This window comes from Streptopelia decaocto (genome assembly GCF_964273445.1).
Source record: "Streptopelia decaocto genome assembly, chromosome: 13".
NCBI classification, from domain to species: domain Eukaryota; kingdom Metazoa; phylum Chordata; class Aves; order Columbiformes; family Columbidae; genus Streptopelia; species Streptopelia decaocto.
In genome coordinates, this window is record NC_138668.1 from 4,839,966 (window position 1) to 4,861,399 (window position 21,434).

The window sequence follows — 21,434 nt, forward strand, 5'->3', positions numbered from 1 at the left end:
GATGCTCCAGCTGTGGTCAAGTGCCCAAAAACGACCCAGGGTGTCCCCCCACTGCACAGAGAGCTTGGTGGGGGTCAGACCCCATCCTGCCAGACCTTCCTCCTCCTTTTTCCAAACCCCTGTGCCTGCAGAGTGACTGGCTGCAGTACATGAGTCCTCTGGACACATTTACTGGGCAGCTCTGCCTGAAGGCTGAGCAGGGTTGGACATGGGAAGCTGGAAACGGCTGATTTGTGTCACCCAAATGCTGCCCGGCTGCTGCCCAAACACTTCCTGCTGCTGTTGCCTGTCCCTGGGCTCCTGCCGTGCTTTTGCCAGCTCAGTGATTGCATTACAAAGCCATGTAATCCTGTTATTTTAGCCGGCAGGTCTGTATTTTTAGGCCGCAGCTGTTTTATCGTGGGAGTGAGGGGTCCAAGGAAACGCAACCCGAGTTCTGACCTTACTCCATAGATTTAGAGCCGATAGTGATGGGCTGCTGCAGCGTTAAACATTCTCTGCATGTCACCTCAGTGCTGACTCACGGAACCGCTGTGTCCCAAAGGAGCAGCATTGGGGGCAAAAATCTGAATGCTGTCCTCTGGCAGAAGTGGACACAGGAATCTCGTGGATCTCCTGGCTTTGTACAGCGGGAGGAGGCAGGCTGGCATCCCGGGGAGTTCAGTATAAATGAAGTGCAGGAAAACGGAACCTCCCATCGGGTTCAGGCAGCTGCCCGCCCTTCCCCGGGGAAGCAACGCGGCAGCCGATGAGATAAAACCGCTCTCCATACCCCCTGCAGCTCAGTTCTGAATCACTGTGGGGAGTTTCTGCCAAGATTCTGTATTGTTCCGATGAGTGAGTTGAAAGAGCAAGATTTGGGTGTATGCTTTTACAGTAATAGCTTAACTATTTTAAGTAGGAAGAAATAATAAGGCAGAATTAAGATGTCACTGTATCGAATGTGAAAATTAAATAATAGTTTAATAAGAAACTTATTAGTTTGACAAAAATAACTTCCATTAGCTAGCAGCATCACAGAGGCACGTCTCAAGGTTTGAGGAAGAACTCAGCTTCAAATTCAGGAGCTGCCTAAACCGAAGGCTTTTTCTGAGCCCTGCAGCTGAGATTCCAGATCCTGCTTCTCTGCACCTGGCCATCCTACCTGGCTGGGGACAACCAAGGTAAGTGGTATGGCACAAGAAAGAAATGGGAATGTTGCTCAGGTGACGTCAACTTGGAAGGGAACTTAAAATAAAATTCCACACTGTGGAAGATTGGGAATGAGAAGAGGCAAGAAGCAGCCACGGTGTCTGTCCTGGCAGCTATGACCCAGCTCTTCATCAGGTAGAACAGCTGTGTAGAACCACCAGCGCGGTGGGAGCTGCAGGTGGACAAGCTCCAGCGCTGTTTTCTCTGCAGATTCAGTTTCTAAATGCTTCCTTGAAATGTTTAGACTATCCCAATCTGCTCAGCAGAAAAGCAGCTGAAAACAAAGGCTGACAGCAGCAGCAGAACCACCTTTCAGAGCTGGTGGAACCCTCGCTGCCCAGGCATGGAACTCCTGCGGGAGGATGGTCTCCCTCGGCAGCAGCATCCTGCTACCTGCCCTTCCAGAAACCATTCGCCAGGCTCGTTTCTCGACTCCAGTTCCTTTCAGCAGCAGCTGCTCCTGTAGCAGCTCATGACCCTGGACCTTTCAGGCTCCCCAGAGATGTGTCTGCCAAGGCTCAGTGATTTTGGGGACAGGTTTTCCTTGTGTGGCCGGGCTGGTGACAAACGCTACAGGTCCGTGGTTTCTTGGCAGTGGCTCCTGAGGAGAAACCACTTGGTCTCTTGGCTTTACTTCCCAACCCTCTGGAATATCCACTGCTGCCAAAGTCATTCAAAGAGACATCTCCAGATGGCCCTAGAGAGAAACAACTTGTGTTTAAGTACCTTTGAAAATATAAGTAGGTAGAGAAACAGAAGTTCAAAATGGAGGATCAATGATTTTACTATCCCAGCTACTCAGATTGTTCCTAGAACTGCACTTGCTTCAGATTTGTCTCAACAATTAAATGTTACCCATTTGTCCTGCAGCAATACAGCAATGTCGGAACAGAAGAGGGGAAATGGCTCTGCCTGGCTGCAAGCCCTGGTCTACAGCTGAGGCAGAAACAACAACACGTGCCAGCGGAAAACTTGGGGTTTAAGGAGTTTTGAAAACTTGATTCTACCCCTTTAGGTCCTAATGTCTAAGGAGGAGCAGGAGGCCAGTGTTGAAGATCTCCCTCAAGACCATATCTCCACCTCATACTTTGCTTCCTGTCCCTTTGTGTCGGTGCTCTACCTTTTGCAACCTTATTTTGTGATTATGTTTTTTTATGGGTACTTGTTTTCAGCACCTTTCCACAGCAGCCACGCTCAGTTTCTCGGCTCTGATCAAAACTTCAGAAAGACTTGGCCTGTCACTGAATCCCTAAACTAGAGCAGAAGGAGCAGCGTGGTTTCCCTGGCGTGACAGAATGGGGTTTGAGATCTCCAAAAGCGGTGCTGCTGCTTCAACCCCGTACTGAGTCAGTAACCGCTCTTACAAACTGAGCACCGTCATTTGGGAGGACAAATTCCCAAACAGACTGTTGGAAAGAGCACTGGGCTTTATCCGACAAGTCACGGACGGACAGACACTCGAGCTTACGGCACGCAGAAGCAAAGCATCCAGCTCGGAGCTCAGCAGATGTGTGCTATAAGGACATATCCACCAGTACTTGGGGAGGTAAGCCAGACCTGGTTGTTACCAGCAAGATTTGAAGTGCTATAATGCTGCTGACAGCTGTTCTGAAGAGAAAAACCTGAAGTCTGTTAAATGTGTGAGTTGCTACAAGAGCTGCCATGCTGCAGTAGCGTTATGCATGTGTGAGGAGTGTGTTTAGCTCCAAGAACAGCCTCCAACCCTCATGTCTCACCCATGCCCAGCCTTACCTGGTGCCACGTTTTCGTCTGCCCACTGGAAGAAGCCGCACTGCTGCTCTCGGGGTTTGGAGCAGGTGTGGAACTGCCGCCCCTTGTTGGGCCCGTCCTTCTGGACAGTGCGTGTGATGGCTGGCTGGTCACACTTGCAGACCGTGCCGCCTCTTGAGTCAGAGCTGTTGCTTCCAAAGAGCCCTGGGTCTCTCCCTCCTCCTGGGCGCTGGAATTCTGCTGGGCCCCTTCCCGCAAAGGGCCGGGGCAGCACAGAGCCCCGCGGAGCCACCTCGTTTCTGTCCTCTGAGTTCTGATCAGCCCAAAGAAAAAAGTTGCAGGTGCTGGCACTGCATTTGTAAAACTGCCGGCCTTGGTTGGGCCCTTCCTTGCGCACGGTCAGGAGCAGGGCTTCGTTCCCGCAGTTGCACACCACGGCATTGTTCCCGTCGTCTGGAGCGGCTAAAGGAGCAGGTCTGGGTGTTCTCGTGGAGCTCAAGGGGAGCAGATGTCCTGCTGCCAGGTTTGTGGTCCCCCTTGTGTGCCGGTTGTCACCACCAGCCCTGCTGGAGTTGCTGACCTGCAAGCGGTTCACTTGCTGGCTGGATGCTGACGTGGGTTGGGATGACCTGTGCAAATACTTCAGGTCCAAGAGCTCTTTTAGCATCTCGTCGCAGCCCCCAATGCAACCAACAAACTCCAGGGGCATCACGGGTGGAACGCTGCCTCTCTTGAATTTAAACTTCAGCCTAAAAGGAAAGGAAGAATAAAAGTCTCCCAGTTCATGTCACTTGTCACCAACAGACCTCGATTTGGACTTGAATTTTCATGTTTCATTTTTTAAATTCTGCTATACTTAAGTTTCCCCAACCCCTCTTTTTTCCATCCCAAGCCATGAAAGTGCTGCTCCAGCTCACCAAGATCCGAGTGGAAAATGGTTGCCCAGTCCGTGGAAGTCTGGCCCTGACAGCTGACACGCAACGTCCAAGGGGCTGCATTTCCCCATGGGATAATTGGTATGACCTACCTGTGAACTGGATGCGGTTTACACACAGCACAGACGCTCTCATCCCTGGCCACGTCCAGCACAAAATCGGGAAACCAGACCGCAGTTTTACACGCTGGGTAGCCCATGCAGCTGAGATAGAACCTGCCAGGGAACAGAGGCACTGATGAGGAAGAGGAAAAGTCAAGACAGTCAGTGATCTGTTCTCTCGTCTTCTCAGCCACCAGAAATGATCAAAACAACAAATTTTAAGGGCAAATATGTACTTGAGGGAGAGGTTTGGCTGAGTCCACACAGCTTACACAGCTGGTGGAGTTAGCTAGCTGCAGCTCAAGCTTTCATGCTTGCTGCAGAAGGCAGGTAAACGAACAACACCTAGAAAAACATAAACCACCACCGCAGGCTATGTTCTACAAGAGGGAAGATCACCAACCCGCCGTTCTTTCTGGTCTTCAGGACCATGTCGTTGTTGCACTGTGGACACTTCCGAACGGAAACAGGCATTGCTGGGTAGACCTCCTCTTGCTCTGCAATTTCTGCGGCTTCTCCAAAATACTGAGCAAGGGCCTGGTCCAACCTATAAAAAACAACAAGCAGAGCATCTTGTGTGTCTCCTCTGCAAAGAGCAACCAGGCACTGCGGTGAATTAGGGCCTGCTGCCCCACATGCAGCCCCTCTGAGCTTCTCCACCAGCATGTTGGCTCAGCACTGTGTCTCTGGAACAGGGTAGGTGAGGGTACAACTTGAAAAAGGTCAGTGCATGTCACCATCTCCTCCAGCCAGCTCTGAATTTAATCTTAAAGAGTTTAAAACAAGATGAGCAGTTAGTTGGCACTGACCCATGACAACGTGCCAGGCTGCGAGTCATCCCTTCCCGTGCAAATGCCCACACAGACCGGGCAGAGCTCCAGGGAAAGAGTGTGACAGGATCCCACTCCAGCACCTCCCAGAACAGCAAAGCAAGTGGAAGAGGGTGAAGACACGACTCACTTGTTGGCTCTGGCCACAGCTTCGATGAAGACTTGCTTGTACTTTTGGACCTGCTGCTGCAACACTACTGATTTGTCTTTCTTCCCTTCACAGATGAGTTTCAGATCAGCCTCCAGCTCAGCTCGAAGGTCAGGCTTGGACATCTCGTAGCCCATGGAATCGTAGCCTGAGGAACACACTGCATGGTAAGCGAAACAAAGGAGCAAGTAAGGAACCTGTCACCTTCCAAAACTGGCCCTGCCCTTACCTTCAACCAGCCCCATGCCCAGGTGGCCTGGCAGGAACCGTTGATCTGCTGTAAGGCCCACGTACATCCGCGTCTTAATCGTCTCGATGTGCTCAGCGTGAGTGGCATCAGTCCCTGAAAGCAGATGGGTTTGAGCCCAGTTAGATGCCAAGAAGTGACTTCCCCTGTGCCTGTTACAGAATGTGCTAAAGGTGCTAAAGGGAGAAGGAGACAACCGATGGTCAGGAGCAGCACTGCCCTTGTGTCCCACAGGCACTGAGGCCAACAATGTGCTGGCAGGCACAGCCTGCGCCCTAGATCGCACATCTCTGTGGGACTGGAGGCACTCTGCAGGCTCCTCAGGATCTCTGGACTTCGCCTGCAGGTCTCTACAACCCCTTTGTTCTCTACATTTAAGTGATTTCCTCTCAAAAGTGACATTTCGAGAATTCCCTACTCTGAGGGTGGGACAGAACTGGTGTTAGACAAGTTGAGGAGAAACTTATGAGCAAAGTTCTCCCAAAAGCAAAAGGCCACGCTGCCAATACTGACCAATGCCATGTTTCTCCATGAGAGCAATCAGATCCGCTTCCGTGAGGAGCAATGGAGGGCTGGTTTCCCCATCCACCATCTCCACCGTAGTGGGCTGAAAGCGAGACCCTTTCTGATACAGTGGGATAACCTGAAGGGAAGGAGAATCTCTTTAAAACTGCCTCCTGGTCTGTTTGCTGAAGGCAAAATGTCACGTTAAGAGCAAGGCAGTGCAGAGAGCAGCACCCTGTTCTGGAGGAGATCCAGGCTCAGAGCCCATGGGATTAGCCAGGAATGAGCTGCCAGAGCCCACAGAACAGCGATTGCGGCTCCTCTGGGTGAGTAAAGTCAACCCCACAGCCCTGTGTGGTCTCTGCTGCAGTGTCAGAAGGGGAAGAATCTCCCCAAAGCTGGCACAATAAAGCTGCACAGGTTTTCAGCAGAGATCACTCCAGGGGAAACAGCCCGTGGGGCAGGAATTGTCACAGAATACTCTGCAGAGGGGTCTGAAGCTGGCGGTGAAGTGCGATTTTAAGCTCCCAGTATTTTAGCCTCTCCCATCTACATTATTCAGGGTATTCACCTTATCACTCCACTTCTCATAAGGATAGACTTCCAGATAATTTCGGGCCAGGATCATTAGTCCTTGAGCAATGAATCGCTCATTAGCAATGTCGATCTCTACAGTTGTTTCCTGTCCCTTGGCATCCTGAGAGCAGCAAGCCAAAAAATGGCGCACAATGAATTCATAGAGTCTCTGCTCGCTGCCCTAGTATCAAACAGAAAAAGAGGGTCAGTGTCCTCTGGTGTTAATGAGAGGTCAAGAAATTACAGTGGGATTTCAGGTGATGATATTGTGCTAATGACAATATTATTAAGACTCCTATCTTTATTTATCCAGCAATACAAATTACCCAGTTCTCTCTGGCTTTGTTAAACTCACCTGGAGGTTTGCAGCGTATTTTGTGGGGTGAATGGGAGGGTGAGCCTGGTCTGATTTGGTTCCGCGCCGAGGAGTTGGCCCACCCTGATCCAAAATCCTCTGTGCAAACGCTCCCCAGTTTGGGTCCTGCGTCTGCTGTTGCACTAAAGCCGAGAGGTTCAGCTCCTTGGGGAAAATGTTGGTCTCAGTTCGGGGGTAGCTAATGAACCTTAAGAAAAAAAGACAGGAAAACACTTTAAGGTGCTCCGAGATACTTCTCATTTTGGACTAAAGGCTGTTTCTTTTTGAAATAATTAAGTTTACCAAGCCAAGTCTTCCTTTCTTACCCTTGAGTATAGAGTTTTTCTGCTATTCTCATGGTTTCTTTCGCATTTATTTTCAGTTTGCGGGAAGCCAACTTCTCAAGTTCCTGCATTGGGAGGAGCCAGGAAAAAAGTGTTTGTGCATCACTCGAAATGGTGAGTAAAATATCTGCTCAAAGCTTCTTTCCGATAAGTCCTTTCATCAGAGTTCAAACGTACCACAGTGTCCAGGGGCAGGGGCCTCCATTTGCTCTTTGGCTTGCTCCCAACCTCAACAACAGTCGCTACCGGATCCTAAACAAAGCAAAACCTTCTTTAAGAGTTTACACAAACTGGTCTTTAAACATCTCGAGCGAGGTGGCTGGGGGAAATGTTTGGCTGATGCTGGATTATACAACGATTTACAAGCTTTCTGACCTCCATACATATCTGGTAAAGGACCAGGCATGCTGTGTGATTAAAGAGCCGGTTTCTCTTCCAGTTGAAGACCACGCTGCCGTCCTCGTGATCGTGTGTCACTGTGGAGAATAATAGATCGGAGTGAAATAGTAGCGATACAACAGAAATACAACAGAGGCAGTGGGGCCAGAGTAATGGGAAACCTTTCAGTTCTGCTTAGTGGTCATGGAAAAAAAGAGGAAACCCCCTCTGCTGCACAGTTTGTTTGTTGCCCTGATATTTTTCCTTTCTGTACATACCAAGCCCTTTCAAATGGAGTCCAGGACTCGTTTTCCCAAAACATACCTTTTATTTTATAGAAGGCTTCAGGAACAAAGGCCTGGATAGCTTTAAAGCGTTCGACTACAAACCCCAGCGTTGGGAACTGGCAGCTGCCGTAGCTTATCAGCTGATCTGCTAAAATATCAGGGAAGATCTTCCGGAGACGCAGTGTCTGGAATCTGGTGAAGGCAGCACCTGAGAAAACAAAACGAACATCAGGACTCAATACAAAAACGCTGAAGGATAAACACATTTCAGATGGTTCTTTTTAATACTCTGAGTATTAATTTTACTCTAAGCTTAATACTCAGTTGCAGCAGCTTGTCAGTGCTGCGTGAGCTATAAGCCTAACATCTGCTTCAAAGAGTGTTTTCCAGCAAAACATGAGATGTGATTTAGTTGGATCTGGTCTAAAAATCTGGTTTATGACACCACAAAGGGAATTTCTGTCTTGTGTTGAAGAGACAGTAACACATGATTTTTCTAAACCGCCCCTTGCTGGGCTTTAACAATGTGCATTCAATGTGGTTAGGCGAGAAGTGAGGAAGAGCCTGATGGACGCCGTCCTGTTTGTGCAGCAGCCTAAGGGAGCTCAGGCACTTACAGACAATAAACCACATGCTGATAACAAAGCTGTTCCACGCACACGTACCAATCCTGAGGTCCAGCTCCTGCCGGACATCAACAGCATCGCTTGTCTTTTGATCTGGTTGGGTGAGGTTCTCACAGGCTGTTCTGACAGCGTGAAGCGTGATCTCTGAAAAACGGGCTCGGAAAACCTGGAGGTTTGGCTTTACTGTGAGACACAAGAGGAAAAAAAATCAAAGAGCAACTCAAACGCCAATGGAAAGGAGCAAATAATAATCAGCTTTGAAAAAGCATGATGTCAAACTATTCTAAGCTTTCCAATAGCTGAATATATTTATGGTCTATCAAAGCCACATGTTTATCAGAACTACAGCCAAAATATTTAACCTGGACACAGCAAGATTGAGAACATGCCTGTTACATGGCCTTTGAGCAGCGATACCTGTTACATCAGCACGTTAGCAGAACTCTGATTGATGCAGAAGATGCTCTACGCACCAGCTTTGCAAACGTGAATGATCTCAAAGCCGATGTTCTCCCCCTCTCGATCGCAGTCGGTCCAGATCACCAGAGCTTGGCACTGCTGGACTTCTCGTTCCAGGGTTCTCTGAGACGAGAAAACAACCCAGAGTAAGACGTGAGACATCCCAGGCCACTTGCTTTGTCAGTTAATTTCAGAATGACTCACTGACTGAACATGACATACGACCTGTATCCATAGAGATAGATTGTTGCAATAACATTTTGAAATTGTGTCTCTCATGAGATTAGGCAGCTTTCAAAAGAATTGAGTCATTTATTTACATCTGACTCTGTTAATAAACATGGTTTGGATCGGATTGTACCACAATCTGTTTGCTGAAAATGTCATTTTTTTGGTAAATTTGAGACATAATTGCCAGTTCCACTTTGTTGGAAAAAATATTTTTACTTTTAGCAAAGACGTTGTTCCTTTACTGCAGTTAATTGTACATGAGCAGGAGCCTTTCAGTGTCACAAATGAACAGCGTATGTAGTCCTAGGAAAAGCAGGAGGAATTTGCTAAGCTCTAGGAACGCAGATGTTAAGGACACAGGTCCAATCCTCCTCCTGTCTGAGACAATATTTGTAGAACTAACCTCTGAACTCAAGAGTTTCAGGAAAACTCTTAAAAACAATGTACCTTGATATCCAAGTAATTTTCAGGGCAATACTTCTCAATTTCAGCATCAAAAAGAGCCAGAGGGTTGCAGCTATGCCTGGGAAACAGAGGATAAACAGAGTGCACAACAAAAACATGTGTTGGGAGACAATAACTGGTGCCGTCTTGTAAGGAAGTGATGTTCAAGTGCTGGAATTAATAATATACTTTATCATGGGCCTTGTCTTAGACAACTTTGAGTTTGCGTGAAATGCTGAGTTACGCTTGAAAACAATAGAATTGAAAAGCAACCAGAGGTAACTGCAAATCTGGATGGCTGCCCTAAACAAGCGACTTTTCTTATTTCAAGCACAGGGAACAAAGGGGAGGGAAGACGGAGAAAGTGCCTCACTTCCCCCAACAGCTCCTATTTCAACAAAGAGCACGAAAAAACAATCAGGATTTGGAATCTGGTTAATTCCTTGGGTCTGCCTTAATGTATTTTACCCACTATTATGACTTTGGGGTTTTTCAGCACTTGGAAGACAATATTTTTGCTATTCTACCTAAAATTTGGCACCCATCAGCACGCAATGGCAGAGTCCCTCCCAGCTTGGGGCTGAACACAGAGGGTGACAACCCCCCCCCCAGTACCAACCATTTGCGAAACGGCAGCTTAAAATCATGAGCCAGTAAGTGTCCAGACACGGACGTCATCACCATAGTCACGCTCTGCAAGAGACACAGCGAGGTAACTAGTGCCCATCATTGGCTAAAAACTGCCCACAGCCCCAAGACCTTGATACAGTTCTCAATTTACACATCAGTGATGCCTCCCTCCTGCTAATGGATCACAACAAGCTCTTCGCTCCCTAAATCTGTGGACTTATACTCAATTTTTGGAAAAAGCTCCCAAATCTAAATGGCAATATTTGTTTGGCTGATATAAAACCAGAAAGTTGAAAGAATTAAAGCTAGAAAGCAGGTCAGTGGTTGAGCCAAGAAAAGAATATCTGACATTTCCTCATCTTTGGACAAAATGTTCCCGTCACTGGCAATGGGTTTCATAACTTTTGACAAATGGCTTTTAATAATCAGGATTTTGCACTTTTCTAATCCAGCAGCAGAATGAAAGGAAATTCTACCTGGCCAAACATCTGGTAGTCGTATTCGTAGATCTTGTTGAACTTGGAAAACCCCTCTCGCTAGAAGGAAAAGGAGAGTTGATGAGCTTCTGGCTCCTAACAGAAACCAAACCCGTTCCGCCTCGCTGTTACAGCAGAGCACAGAGACGCACATGCAAACCAGGTACTGCAGCTCACAGAAATTGCCTGTGTCGTTTATAGAGACATTGAAACGATGATTTCCAGTGTAAAAGTATTTTAAACCAGGCTTGAAGGGAGCATTGGGGTTATCGCACCACCGATAGTGACTACAAAGAGTGGGGAACAGATTTGTTTAATGGGGCTGGGCAGTTATGTTCCTGATGAACAACTGTCCTGCTTCAGATGACAAATAGAAGCAGGGAGATATCTTCCTTGATTGGGATTGTCAGCGCTCAGGATCTCAATAACACCTTTCATTCAAATATAATTATGGTGTAAAAGCACCTTCTGGTTCCTTACCATGGAAATACCAAGTAATTATGCAAACCGTTAATGGTCACACAACAAAGCAGCAGAAGGAGAGATCTTTGAACTCTTCTCCAAACCACAGACCATCTTTGCTTTACTATGTGAACTTCAGTAAACCCCTGACAATTGCTGACACTGCAGAAATGGTGCTTTTTCATGGGGAGATACAGGCCAGCAGCTGGTTTCAGTTCCTGAAGCCTTTTGCAGACACTGCAAAGCCAAGAATGACACGGGAAACCTTCAACCAGAGCTCAGTGCCTGGAGAAGGCAGATTGGGCACAGGGAGCTGAACTCCAACAGGACTTAAGTCACAAGCACAAGGGATCTGAGACTTCCAAATACATTTGGGCAAGTGGTGTTTGTCCACAAAAGCTGTTCTTGTACCCTGGCATGGCCAGAAGCAGCCAGAGACAAAAGCAGTGTGAGATATTGCATATGCTGATGGGAACTGCCTGTGCCGAGCTCTGCCAAGCAGGCTGGGGCTGCAACACGGGCTACACCTGAGATCGGGACTGTGCTGCACAGCTGCTGAGCTGATCCTCTCCAGCCAGCTACGCCAGACCCGTATGCGCATGGGGAAGCGGTAAGAAGATGTGGTGTGTTCCCACCCGCCGCATTCTGCTGTTGGAGAGCAGATCCGCAATCCCCCGGGCAGCGTCGTTCTTCTCAGCCACGCACAGAACCTTCCGGATCCTCTGCAATGACATGTCCTCTGTGGCCCGGGAGAAGAGGCGCTGGGGCAGCATCCTGACCCCGTGGGTGGCCGAGAGTCTTGCTGAGATGTTCATCACTGGAGAGGGTGACAGCTCCCATGGGGCAGAGACATGGTGCTGTGGCCTTGTCCTGGGGCTGGATCCTGCCAAGGATGGAGAATCATTGAATCAGTTTGGTTGCAAGAGACATTCAACATGATTGAGTCCAACTGTTTCCCCACCCCTGGCACTGCCCCATGTCCCTGAGAACCTCGTCTCCATCTGTTCAACCCCTCCAGGGATGGTGACTCCAGCACTGCCCTGGGCAGCCTGTTCCAATGCCCCACAGCCCTTTGGGGAAGAAATTGTTCCCCAGATCCAACCTCAACCTCCCCTGGCGCAACTTGAGGCCGTTTCCTCTGCTCCTGGCGCTTGTTCCTGGGGAGCAGAGCCCGACCCCCCCTGGCTCCAAGCTCCCTGTAGCGATCGCTGAATGTCCCTCGCCCGGCGCAGGGCACCCTCTGCCCGGCACAGCCCCCTCACAGCTGCACGGAGTTGGAGAAGCTTCTCCCCCCATCACAACCCGCTTCCTGCCCCGCCAAGGCCTCCCCTCAGGCCCGGGCTGGCCCCGCCCGCCACAACCTGGACCCGCACCACCCTCCGACCCTAGCCGGGCTCTTCCCACCTGGGGCAGCCCCTCCCCGATACCCCCAGTGTCGCCCCCGGTTTCCCCGCCGCTCTCTCCTCACTCACCTCCCTCACTCCCGCGCTTCGCTCTGTCGCAAAGCGCGGAGGGACGCGGCGCGCTTTCCTTCACCGTTACGTCCTGCCGTAAAGCGCTCCCCTGTGGCTGGAGAGAACTACAGCTCCCAAGATGCCCCGCGTCGCCCCTCAGCCGCCTCCCCCCGCCGTCCCGCCTCGGTTTGCGACTCCGCGCCGCCACTGGGCCTGTCCCGGGTTCAAAAACGTCAAGAAACGGCAAAGATTTTAAAAAAAGGGACAACCGCAAAGGAGGAGGGAACCGGCTTCGCTTCCGGGTGGCGGGGTGAGAGGCCGCGGCGTCATGTGACCCCAAGATGGCTGCGGGGCCGCGGCGGCCGTGAGGAGGCGGCGGAGCGGGGCCGCGGGCCGGCGGCTCCGGCCATGGCGGCGGCGTGAGCGGCGGGACGAGGGGCTGCGGGCCGCGCTGCTGGGCCGGGGCCTGTCCCGCGGGGGCGGGAGGGCCGGGGGGGCCTCGGGGCTCCGCGTCGGTTCTGTCCTGCGGGAAATATGATCAGCGCCCCTGACGTGGTGGCGTTCACCAGGGAGGAGGAGCTGGAGGACGAGTTGTGCAGCGAGCCCCCGCTGCCCGAGGAGTACTCGGTGCCGCTCTTCCCCTTCGCCAGCCACGGCGCCAACCCCTGGGCCAAGGTCGCCAGCTCCAAGTTCACCCGCGACTTCATCCTCATCTCCGAGTTCTCGGAGCAAGTGGGGCCTCAGCCCCTCCTGACCATCCCCGACGATGCCAAAGTGTCGGGCACTTTCGACCTCAACTACTTTTCCCTCCGGATCATGTCTGTGGATTACCAGGCTTCCTTCGTGGGGCATCCGCCCGGCTCTGCTTACCCAAAGCTGAACTTTGTGGAGGATTCCAAGGTGGTGCTGGGGGACTCGAAGGAAGGAGCCTTCGCCTACGTGCACCACCTGACGCTCTACGACCTAGAAGCCAGGGGTTTCGTCAGGCCCTTCTGCATGGCATACATTTCCGCCGACGAGCACAAAATCATGCAGCAGTTTCAGGAACTCTCTGCTGAGTTCTCCAAAGCCTCTGAATGCCTGAAGACGGGGAACAGGAAAGCTTTTGCTAATGAACTGGAAAAGAAACTGAAAGATCTCGACTACACCAGAACTGTCCTGCATAACGAAACCGAGATACAGAAGAAAGCCAACGACAAAGGGTATTACACCACCCAAGCCATCGAGAAGGCCAACGAGCTGGCCAGCGTGGAAAAGTCCATCATCGAGCACCAAGATCTGCTGAAACAAATCCGGTCATATCCCTACAGGAAGCTGAAAGAGTCCGAATTCCACCCCTACGAGCCAGAAGCTGCGCTGGATCCAGCAGGCACAGGCTGCGACCAGGACCTGACTACCTCGGATCTCGCTGAGCCCAGCCCAACACACCTTTACTCCCATGCACCATCCTATACCCCCAAGCTCATCAAAGCCAAGTCTGCCAAATGCTTTGACAAGAAGCTGAAGACGCTGGAGGAGCTCTGTGATATTTATTTCTTCACCCAAACCCTCGACCAGTTGCATCAGATCGAGAGAACGTTCAGAGGTGACGTCTGCTACCTCCTGACGGATCAGATCAGTAGAGCGCTCTTGAAACAACAAAGCGTGACGAACTTCCTCTTCGAGGATGGCTCTTTTCTGGATGAAAAACCCCCTGAAAAACAGTACAGAGGCTGCCAGGAGCTCAGTCAAGATGACGTCGATAGAAAGTGTTCGGGAGAGTCCCCCGCTCCTAAAGTTGTCATCAGCCTGGGCTCCTACAAGTCCAGTGTGGAGTCAGTGCCCATCAAGATGGAGCAGGAGCTCGAGGATTCCCACGAACCCAAAATGAGCGAATCCGTCACATTTGAGCCCCAGGAGAACCTGGACTATCTCGACACCGATATTAAAGGCAGCATCAGCAGTGGCGAGAGCATCGAGGTGCTGGGGACGGAGAAATCCGCCGCAGGCTTGCCAAAATCGGAGAGCCAGGGCAGCCTGCCCGTGAGCCCCAGCCCCCAGGCAGGCAGGAGCAGGGTGGGCAGCCGGCGCACGGTCAGCGAGGACAGCATCGAGGTGCTCAGCACCTGCCCCTCCGAATCTCTCATCCCTGAAGATTTCAAAGCGAGCTACCCAAGTGCCATTAATGAGGAACCTTACCTGGATGATGACGAAGACGGAGGCCTTCGCTTCACCCCAAGGTTAAACCCGGGCGACGCCGACGAGCGGGAAGACCTTTCACAACAGGAAGGCTTGGCGCAGGTTGATTCCGCTTGTTGTATCGGGAAGGAGAGTCCAAACTTCCTTGAGGCTGAGCTGGGCCAGAAGCCCTGTGATGAGGAGGGGGTGGTCATGATCCCCCCGCAGCCGTCCCGCCCGGCTGAGCAGGGGCTGCGCGGGACTTTTGGGGGCTTCCCCTCCCACAGCGGCATCTCAGGGGGGCTCCTTCCCTGTGAGCTCGATTCGCGCTACCCGCTGGGCAGCCGGGAGCTCAGCAAGAGCAGCCTGGATGAGTACTCAGATTCCACCAGCTACATGAGCAGTGCCGCCTCCACCTGCTCCGACAGGACCCCGTCCCCCGCTCACCCCGCCTGCCAGGGGAGTGAAAGGCACAAAAAAAAGGCCGGGCAGAACGCGCTGCGCTTCATCCGGCAGTACCCCTTTGCCCACCCCGCCATCTACTCGCTGCTCAGTGGGAGGACACTGGTGGTGCTGGGGGAGGAGGAAAACATCGTCAAGAAGCTGGTGACGGCGCTTTCCATCTTCGTGCCCAACTGTGGGGTGTACGCCAAGCCTGTGAAGCACTGGGTGACTTCCCCTCTGCATGTGGTGGATTTCCAGAAGTGGAAGCTGATTGGACTCCAGAGGTAAATCGTGGCTTTTTTGGTGTCGAGGTGGATGATAAAAACTCCTAAGTGAGAATTTCAGAGGGGAATGGGTGCGCAGGGGAGGTCTCTGTCTAATTACGTACATAAATATTTGCTTATAGGATGTGTTTTGAAGGGAGGTAAATTTATCTCTCTTCATATCCAATCTCACTTGAGAGTTAATATTTAAAACATGTGCTGGGGCCTTTCTGCTGGCTCAGACTAGTAATTTGGGCAGGTTTCCCTCAGATTTAACGTCTTAGCATGGCCAAGTGCAGAAAAAACACTCAAGTCCTGCTGTTTTCCTTGTTGCTCTGATACCAGAGCACTCCTGGAGTCTCCTTGCGTGCTCTGCTGCTCCTGGCTCCTGCTAAAACTCCTCTGACGTTTCTAGCTAGAATTTTGTTTGTGAAATAGATGCTTTGATACGGGGAGGGTTTTGCACCTGAACCGCAGTTCAGATGCGAAGGAAACTTCTGCTCAGGGTGAGGATCATCATGAAGGCAAGAACCCAGCACTGAAATGTAGTTTATATTAGTGAAGAGTAATTGCTCAGCTGGCAAGATTTTGGCCCTGACTTTGTTGCTGTTATTAAAAGGCTTTTCTTGGTGCATTACCAGGATGTGTTTGGCGCTTGGGGTGCAGGTTTGACGGGGAATGGCTGTTGCTGTCACTAATGTGGAAGACACGAGTCAGAGCGGCAGCCCAGCGCTGGGCTGCAGCAGCTCCTCAAAGAGTTTCTAGGCAGTGTGGAAATCAAAATACAGAAATCTGCTTTCTGGGCTGCTGAGTGTTGCATCGCTGGGGGTTGTGGATGACAAAATTATCCTAAACTGTGCGTTTATCCTCATTTCTGCGCTCGTGAGGCGGGATGACAGCTCTGCCGACAGCTGCTCCCAGACTTCTCTGTCTGTCGGGGAGGTTTTTAAATGCACTGAGTGTTTACTCATTGCTCAGTGTCTGTGCTTAGATACCATTTTTATAAACAAAAGTAATTTTTTTTTAAGAACTGCTTGTAAGTCTGTGAAATATTAATTAAGTGTTGAGTTTAATGTGGCTGCTCTCAGCAAACCGTTTGTTCAAGGGCTTTAGGATGGAACCGAGAGGTTAAATTAATTATTCCGGTGCAGGTGCTGTGTCCTCCAAGGCCAGAGGCTACTGGGGACAGGGACAGCCCTGACCCCACAAGTTGGGGCTCCCGATCTGGAGCTGGGAGCTGCATCTCCAGTGACTTTACCCACACAAAATTGAGGAGCAGAAGGTGGAGGTTGCGTAGGCTTGTGATTTGCATTTAAATGACTTTAATTTAGGCTTGTTGGATAATTGTATGTTGTGAACGTGCCATGGGTTTGCGCTCGAGTTAAAAATGCTCAGGCTCATCTGAGGAATATTCTGGTTTAAGGCCGGTTCTCTTTTTAAAGTAAGGACAGGAGGACTCACTACTCTCAGAGTTTCAACCACCTTCGAGCAGCTCCCTCCCAAACCCATGATCTGGGGGGACAGTTGAGTTCTTGGCTGGGGGACGGGGCTCATTTGGGTTCACGAGTCCTCGTTGTCACATCCAGAAGCCACCAGATGCTGCAAGATTCACTTCTGTTCCCCAGACACGTCCTGTCTCTGTGTTGCTAAGCAGGGAAGCTGCCCCCAGCGCAGTGGGGGATGGAGCAGCACCCACCCAGTGCAGATCAGCGCACGGTGGGGATCCAGGGGATCATGGTTTTTTAGGGATCTATCAGACCGGGAGATTATTTGGCCATTTCCATCTGTGCTAGACTTTATTTGCCCACAGAGGCTCTTTCACCAGAGGGAAGGCATGTGAGATACAAGCACGGACACAGTTTGCCACTTAATTTTCTGGTCCCCTCCAGCCGTGACCTCTCTCCTTGCCGTTTCAGGACGGTGTCGCCTGCCGGGGTGAACGTCCTGCACGCCCTGAGCCGCTACAGCCGGTACATCAGCATTCTGGACGCCGACAGTAAGACTCTGCGCTGCCCACTCTACAAAGGCACCGTGGTGTCCCGACTGGCAGATCACCGCACGCAGATCAAGCGAGGGAGCACCTACTATATGCACGTCCAAAGTATCCTCACCCAGCTGTGTTCTAAAGCCTTCCTCTTCACCTTCTGCCATCACTTGCACCTTCCCATCAATGAAAGGGAACCGGAGGAATCCGTTGTGAAGCGCAGAATGAACTTTCTGAAGCTCCAGCTGGGCCTTGCCAATGAAGATATCAAAATCGTGCAGTATTTAGCGGAGCTGCTGAAGCTGCGGTACATTCAGGAACCCGGCCAGGGGGGGAATCCTGTGCTCCGATTTGACTATGTCCCCAGCTTTTTGTACAAAATCTAGGCTGGCCCAGGAGCCGGCTGCCTGCGTGCTCAGAGTCTGACAGATCACCCGTGCTTGGCATCCGCGCCGTCTGCAGCAGCTCATCCGTTGGGAAGGAGCGAAGAAGCTGATGTGTTTGCTCCGCAGAAACCAGTGTCTGAGGGAGCAGCTTGCTGTGTGGTTCCCTGTAGCCACAAATGTAAATGTTCCATCACATAAACCACGAAGCACTCCGTTTTTAAATGTTCGAAGGGGCACTATTGACTTTTAAAGCGTATCACAGGGGGATTACGGTGTGAAGAGAGAGCTGGGCTGTCTTGGGGATCAATATTTATTAGTGTGCAGCCCTCAAAATACCGCACGCTTTTGCCAGAGCCCGAAATGCTGTCTGTCCCTTCTGTGGAGGCCAGAGGCGGGATGTAAAGGCCACGTGAAGGTTTTTAATCGACTTGTGTCTCACATAAGCGTAGCTCGGGAGCTCCCTGGCTGGGCGGCAGCTTGCAGTGACCCATCTGTGCGCAGCAGCAGTGGATGGTGTGTCCAGTCCTGTGCTTTTCTGAAATTCCTGGCACTTCCCAGGACAGGTTGTCCCTGGGTGGGTGGGAGAGCAGCAGAGACGTGTGTGCTTCTCTCAGCTTTGTTAAGATCTGGAATGTAGAAGGATTCCTTAACGCTGGCGAGCACCGAGGCGCCCGCTGCTGTGAATGTTGAGTGCTGTGCCTTGTTAATTTGTCACGTCCCATTTGTTGGGCGACCTCTGAGAAGGGTGGGAGGGAAATCGGGAATCCCCAGAGGGGGAGGGTGGCCTTCTAAGGAGCAAGAGGAACTCATTGGAGATGGGGGACCCTTGTTTTTAGGTGCTTTTGCGACGGGGAAACAAACAGTGCAATTCAGCTGTGAGACAGTGAGCTGTTAGAGCAGGTTGGTGCAATACTAGCGCTCAGGAGAGATCGGGGGTGAATGTACCGAATTCCACGTTTTATCCATAATAGTTTGGTTTGTTTTTTTGTCGGGGAATTGACTTTTGTGCTTTGCAGTACAGCAGAGTCAGCATCACCGCATGCTGCTTCTTGGCCGAGCCTTTGTAGTGTCTCCACTACCTCTCCTGGCTCCGGACGGGGCAGAATATGCCGAGGATTTTCCTTTCAAAGCTTCCGTTCTGCTGCCTGTGCCATAAAGGTTGTGGTGACACTCTCAGGTTGTTCCTGTCCGTGCCAAAAGCTTTGTACCCGGGCATGGTGTGCCTCACTGGAGTCTTGTAGGAGATTCTGCTCCTTGGCCACTGGTCCTGGGCTGGGCACTGCTCTGCCCAGTCTGTACAGTGGTACCAGCCCCCAGGGTACTTCTAAGCAAGGAAAGCCTTGCCGGGAAAGAAAACCTTGGTTTTATTTCTTTTTAGCACTCTTGTTATGGAGTGAGAACAGCCAAGATTGTACAAGACAAGCCGAAGTGTTGTTTGATTTGGTTTTGTTTTTTTTAACTTCTGTTTATTGTGCTGGAGGTGAACGCAATGTTCCATCGATGCCCGGGGAGGTTTCTGTGACAGGGTGGCACACAGGTTTGTCGTGTGGCTCAGACCCCACTGAAACTTGCAGCCAGAACCACGCTGCTCCAAAACCCAAAGGCAAGGAGGCTCTGTGGGAGCTCTAAACCATCTGTTTTAAGACTGGTTTAAGTGGTAGTGTTGTTTCTGGTGGCTTTCAGGCAGGCCAGCCTGGACAGGTTGAGCTCGTGGTGCTCTCCAGGGGGATTCCTAAGGTCAGGGGTTGCTTGTGATGGTGTTTTGGGGTGGCAGCTGGGAAACAGCATGGCTGGAGGCAAGCGGTGTGCCTGTGTGCGGAGCTGCACAACTTGAAAGCGTGTTTAAAGGCCTTTTCCTTTCCTAACCATGCCCATCACATGTGAACTGGGTCTGCTGGTGCAAGACTTCCTGTCCACCAAAAACTCCTGTGTTCTGAAGTGACTTGAGGTGTCCCCGTGTCGATTCATGTGCACCTGAACGGCTGCCGCACTGAATGGGAGACGAGAGGTGTCTCAATGAGTGAGTAACACGGGTGACATGGCACAGACTGTGACTCCCTGCATCCTGCCTGACCTGCAGCTCACACCAGAGCTTGTTTTCAGCTGGAAAACAACCCGAGGCTGTTTGGGTTTGAGGAAGGAGCAACAAACTTTTTTCCCTGCTGACTCACGTCTTCCCCCGGGCTGACAGCACAGAGCGGCGGAGCAGGATTGACGGTGAGTGTTGGCTGATCTCTTAGTCACAGTGGTCTCTGCCTGTGGCATTCAGCTGCACTCAGAAATTGATCAATAACTCACTTCTTGCTCTCTCTATCAAACCTGTAGTAGCTGCTACTCAAGGCTGCGTTGAGCAATACTTGCACTATCACCTCTCTGACCTGCTTCATCTCTCTGCCACAAAGCGGCTCTGATTTGGGAGGATCCCCCGGGGCTTTGCTGGCACCATCATCAGCTTTGAAATTGGAGCTCTGTGCTTTCTGCAACTCGGCTCTTGAGTAGGAGCTGTGGGGAAATGCGTCTTGGGGGGATCTTGTCATCCTAAAGCAGGTTGCAGCAGAGAACTCTGAGCTTGGGTGCCAGGAGAGGGGAGTCACGTCGGGCTGTGGCACCTCGGCGCAGCCAGAGCCCAGCCTGTCCGTGCTGCTCGTGGTGCCTGTAGCGGCGGCAGAAATCAGGAAGAGTCTGAGTGGTTCAGGATCTGAATTCCTCTTCGCTCAGTAATTTCTTTGTCTGCTACTGTACAGCAGAGATCCCTCTATCGGCACTTTAAGACTCTTTCATCATCTTCACTGCATTACCTCACTCGTTCCCGATATTAGCAGACTTATAACAGGTTCCGATTTTCGCACTAACAGCTCCCATGACGAACTTTGGCATGTGTGTTCGTCAGCTTGCACCATCCGAGTGCCACCCACTTCCACGAGTGCTGCCAGCATGTCCCCACCGCCACGTGCCGGCTCCGGCTCCCTCCTCACTCCCTCCCGGCTGTCGGCGAGAGGAGGCTGTAAGTCTGACCGAGAATTTATCAGAGTGAAGGTGTCCCCTGGCCACGAGGACAGAGCTCCGTTTTCTGACTCCTCTGCTTTTGAGACGGGCTGTCACCCCTTGCCTGTCGCTTTCAGCTCCCACCCAAGGAGGGTCAGCCATAGGAGTGGGCGATATTTAACCCTACACAGGTTCCGTTTCTCAGAGAATAATGCTCCGATTTACTTCCATCCAGTAGCAATCACTCCTAAGCAGCTCCAGAGCTGCCTTGCCTTGCCTAGGGAAGTACTGCCTCTACTCCAGCAATATTCACTGCTCGGTAAGGGGTGGGAGAGGTGCTGAGGGATGAGATCTGGTGACTTTTTGGTTTTTGGTGAGCGTGGGGGTCCCTGAGCCCCCAGCTGGGTATGGGATGACAGCCCATGCTATGGATTCAGTGTCTCGGAGGGCTGGGCAGGAACCGGGTCTTGCAGCGGCACTTTGAAAATGCTTCTCTATAAGGTGTGCTGGGGAATACGGCGCTGCCCAGGCGGGAGGAAAGCGCCTGCTCCGCGCTGTCAGCACCGGGTCAGAGCAACAGACTGTACCCGACACCAGGGGGGTCACAAACCCACTGCAAACAGGTCCCAGAGACGCATTTTAACTGGAAGGCAGAAACAGGGTACCCGGTCCCACTGCTGGCGTGGGGATGGGGCTGGGCTGGCAGCGGCAAGGAGGCCGTGATGAATTCTCATATATTTTAAAGCACTGTATCCTATCACTGCATGTCGAGTTCCGTGTGTGTGCCTGTGCGTGCCGAATGCTTG

At 51.4% G+C, this 21,434-nt stretch overlaps 2 protein-coding genes across 2 annotated transcripts; one reads left to right on the plus strand and one right to left on the minus strand.

Moving 5' to 3' along the window:
- Positions 1 to 939: 939 nt before the first annotated feature.
- On the minus strand, positions 940 to 12,510 carry TOP3A (DNA topoisomerase III alpha). The gene is made up of 20 exons (XM_082064433.1): positions 12,428 to 12,510; positions 11,591 to 11,838; positions 10,494 to 10,553; positions 10,007 to 10,080; positions 9,391 to 9,466; positions 8,727 to 8,835; positions 8,293 to 8,436; positions 7,665 to 7,835; positions 7,338 to 7,438; positions 7,140 to 7,214; positions 6,945 to 7,027; positions 6,619 to 6,826; positions 6,259 to 6,444; positions 5,697 to 5,826; positions 5,166 to 5,279; positions 4,919 to 5,084; positions 4,362 to 4,505; positions 3,950 to 4,072; positions 2,944 to 3,671; positions 940 to 1,888 (listed from the first exon to the last, which is right to left on the minus strand). Exons 2-20 carry the CDS (start codon positions 11,768 to 11,770, stop codon positions 1,710 to 1,712), a joined length of 3,051 nt encoding a protein of 1,016 aa, XP_081920559.1. The 5' UTR covers positions 11,771 to 11,838; positions 12,428 to 12,510; the 3' UTR covers positions 940 to 1,709.
- A 311-nt stretch (positions 12,511 to 12,821) lies between these two features.
- Positions 12,822 to 21,420, plus strand: SMCR8 (SMCR8-C9orf72 complex subunit). Its single transcript, XM_082064644.1, has 2 exons — positions 12,822 to 15,294; positions 17,190 to 21,420. Exons 1-2 carry the CDS (start codon positions 12,944 to 12,946, stop codon positions 17,641 to 17,643), a joined length of 2,805 nt encoding a protein of 934 aa, XP_081920770.1. The 5' UTR covers positions 12,822 to 12,943; the 3' UTR covers positions 17,644 to 21,420.
- The last annotated feature ends 14 nt before the right edge of the window (positions 21,421 to 21,434 follow it).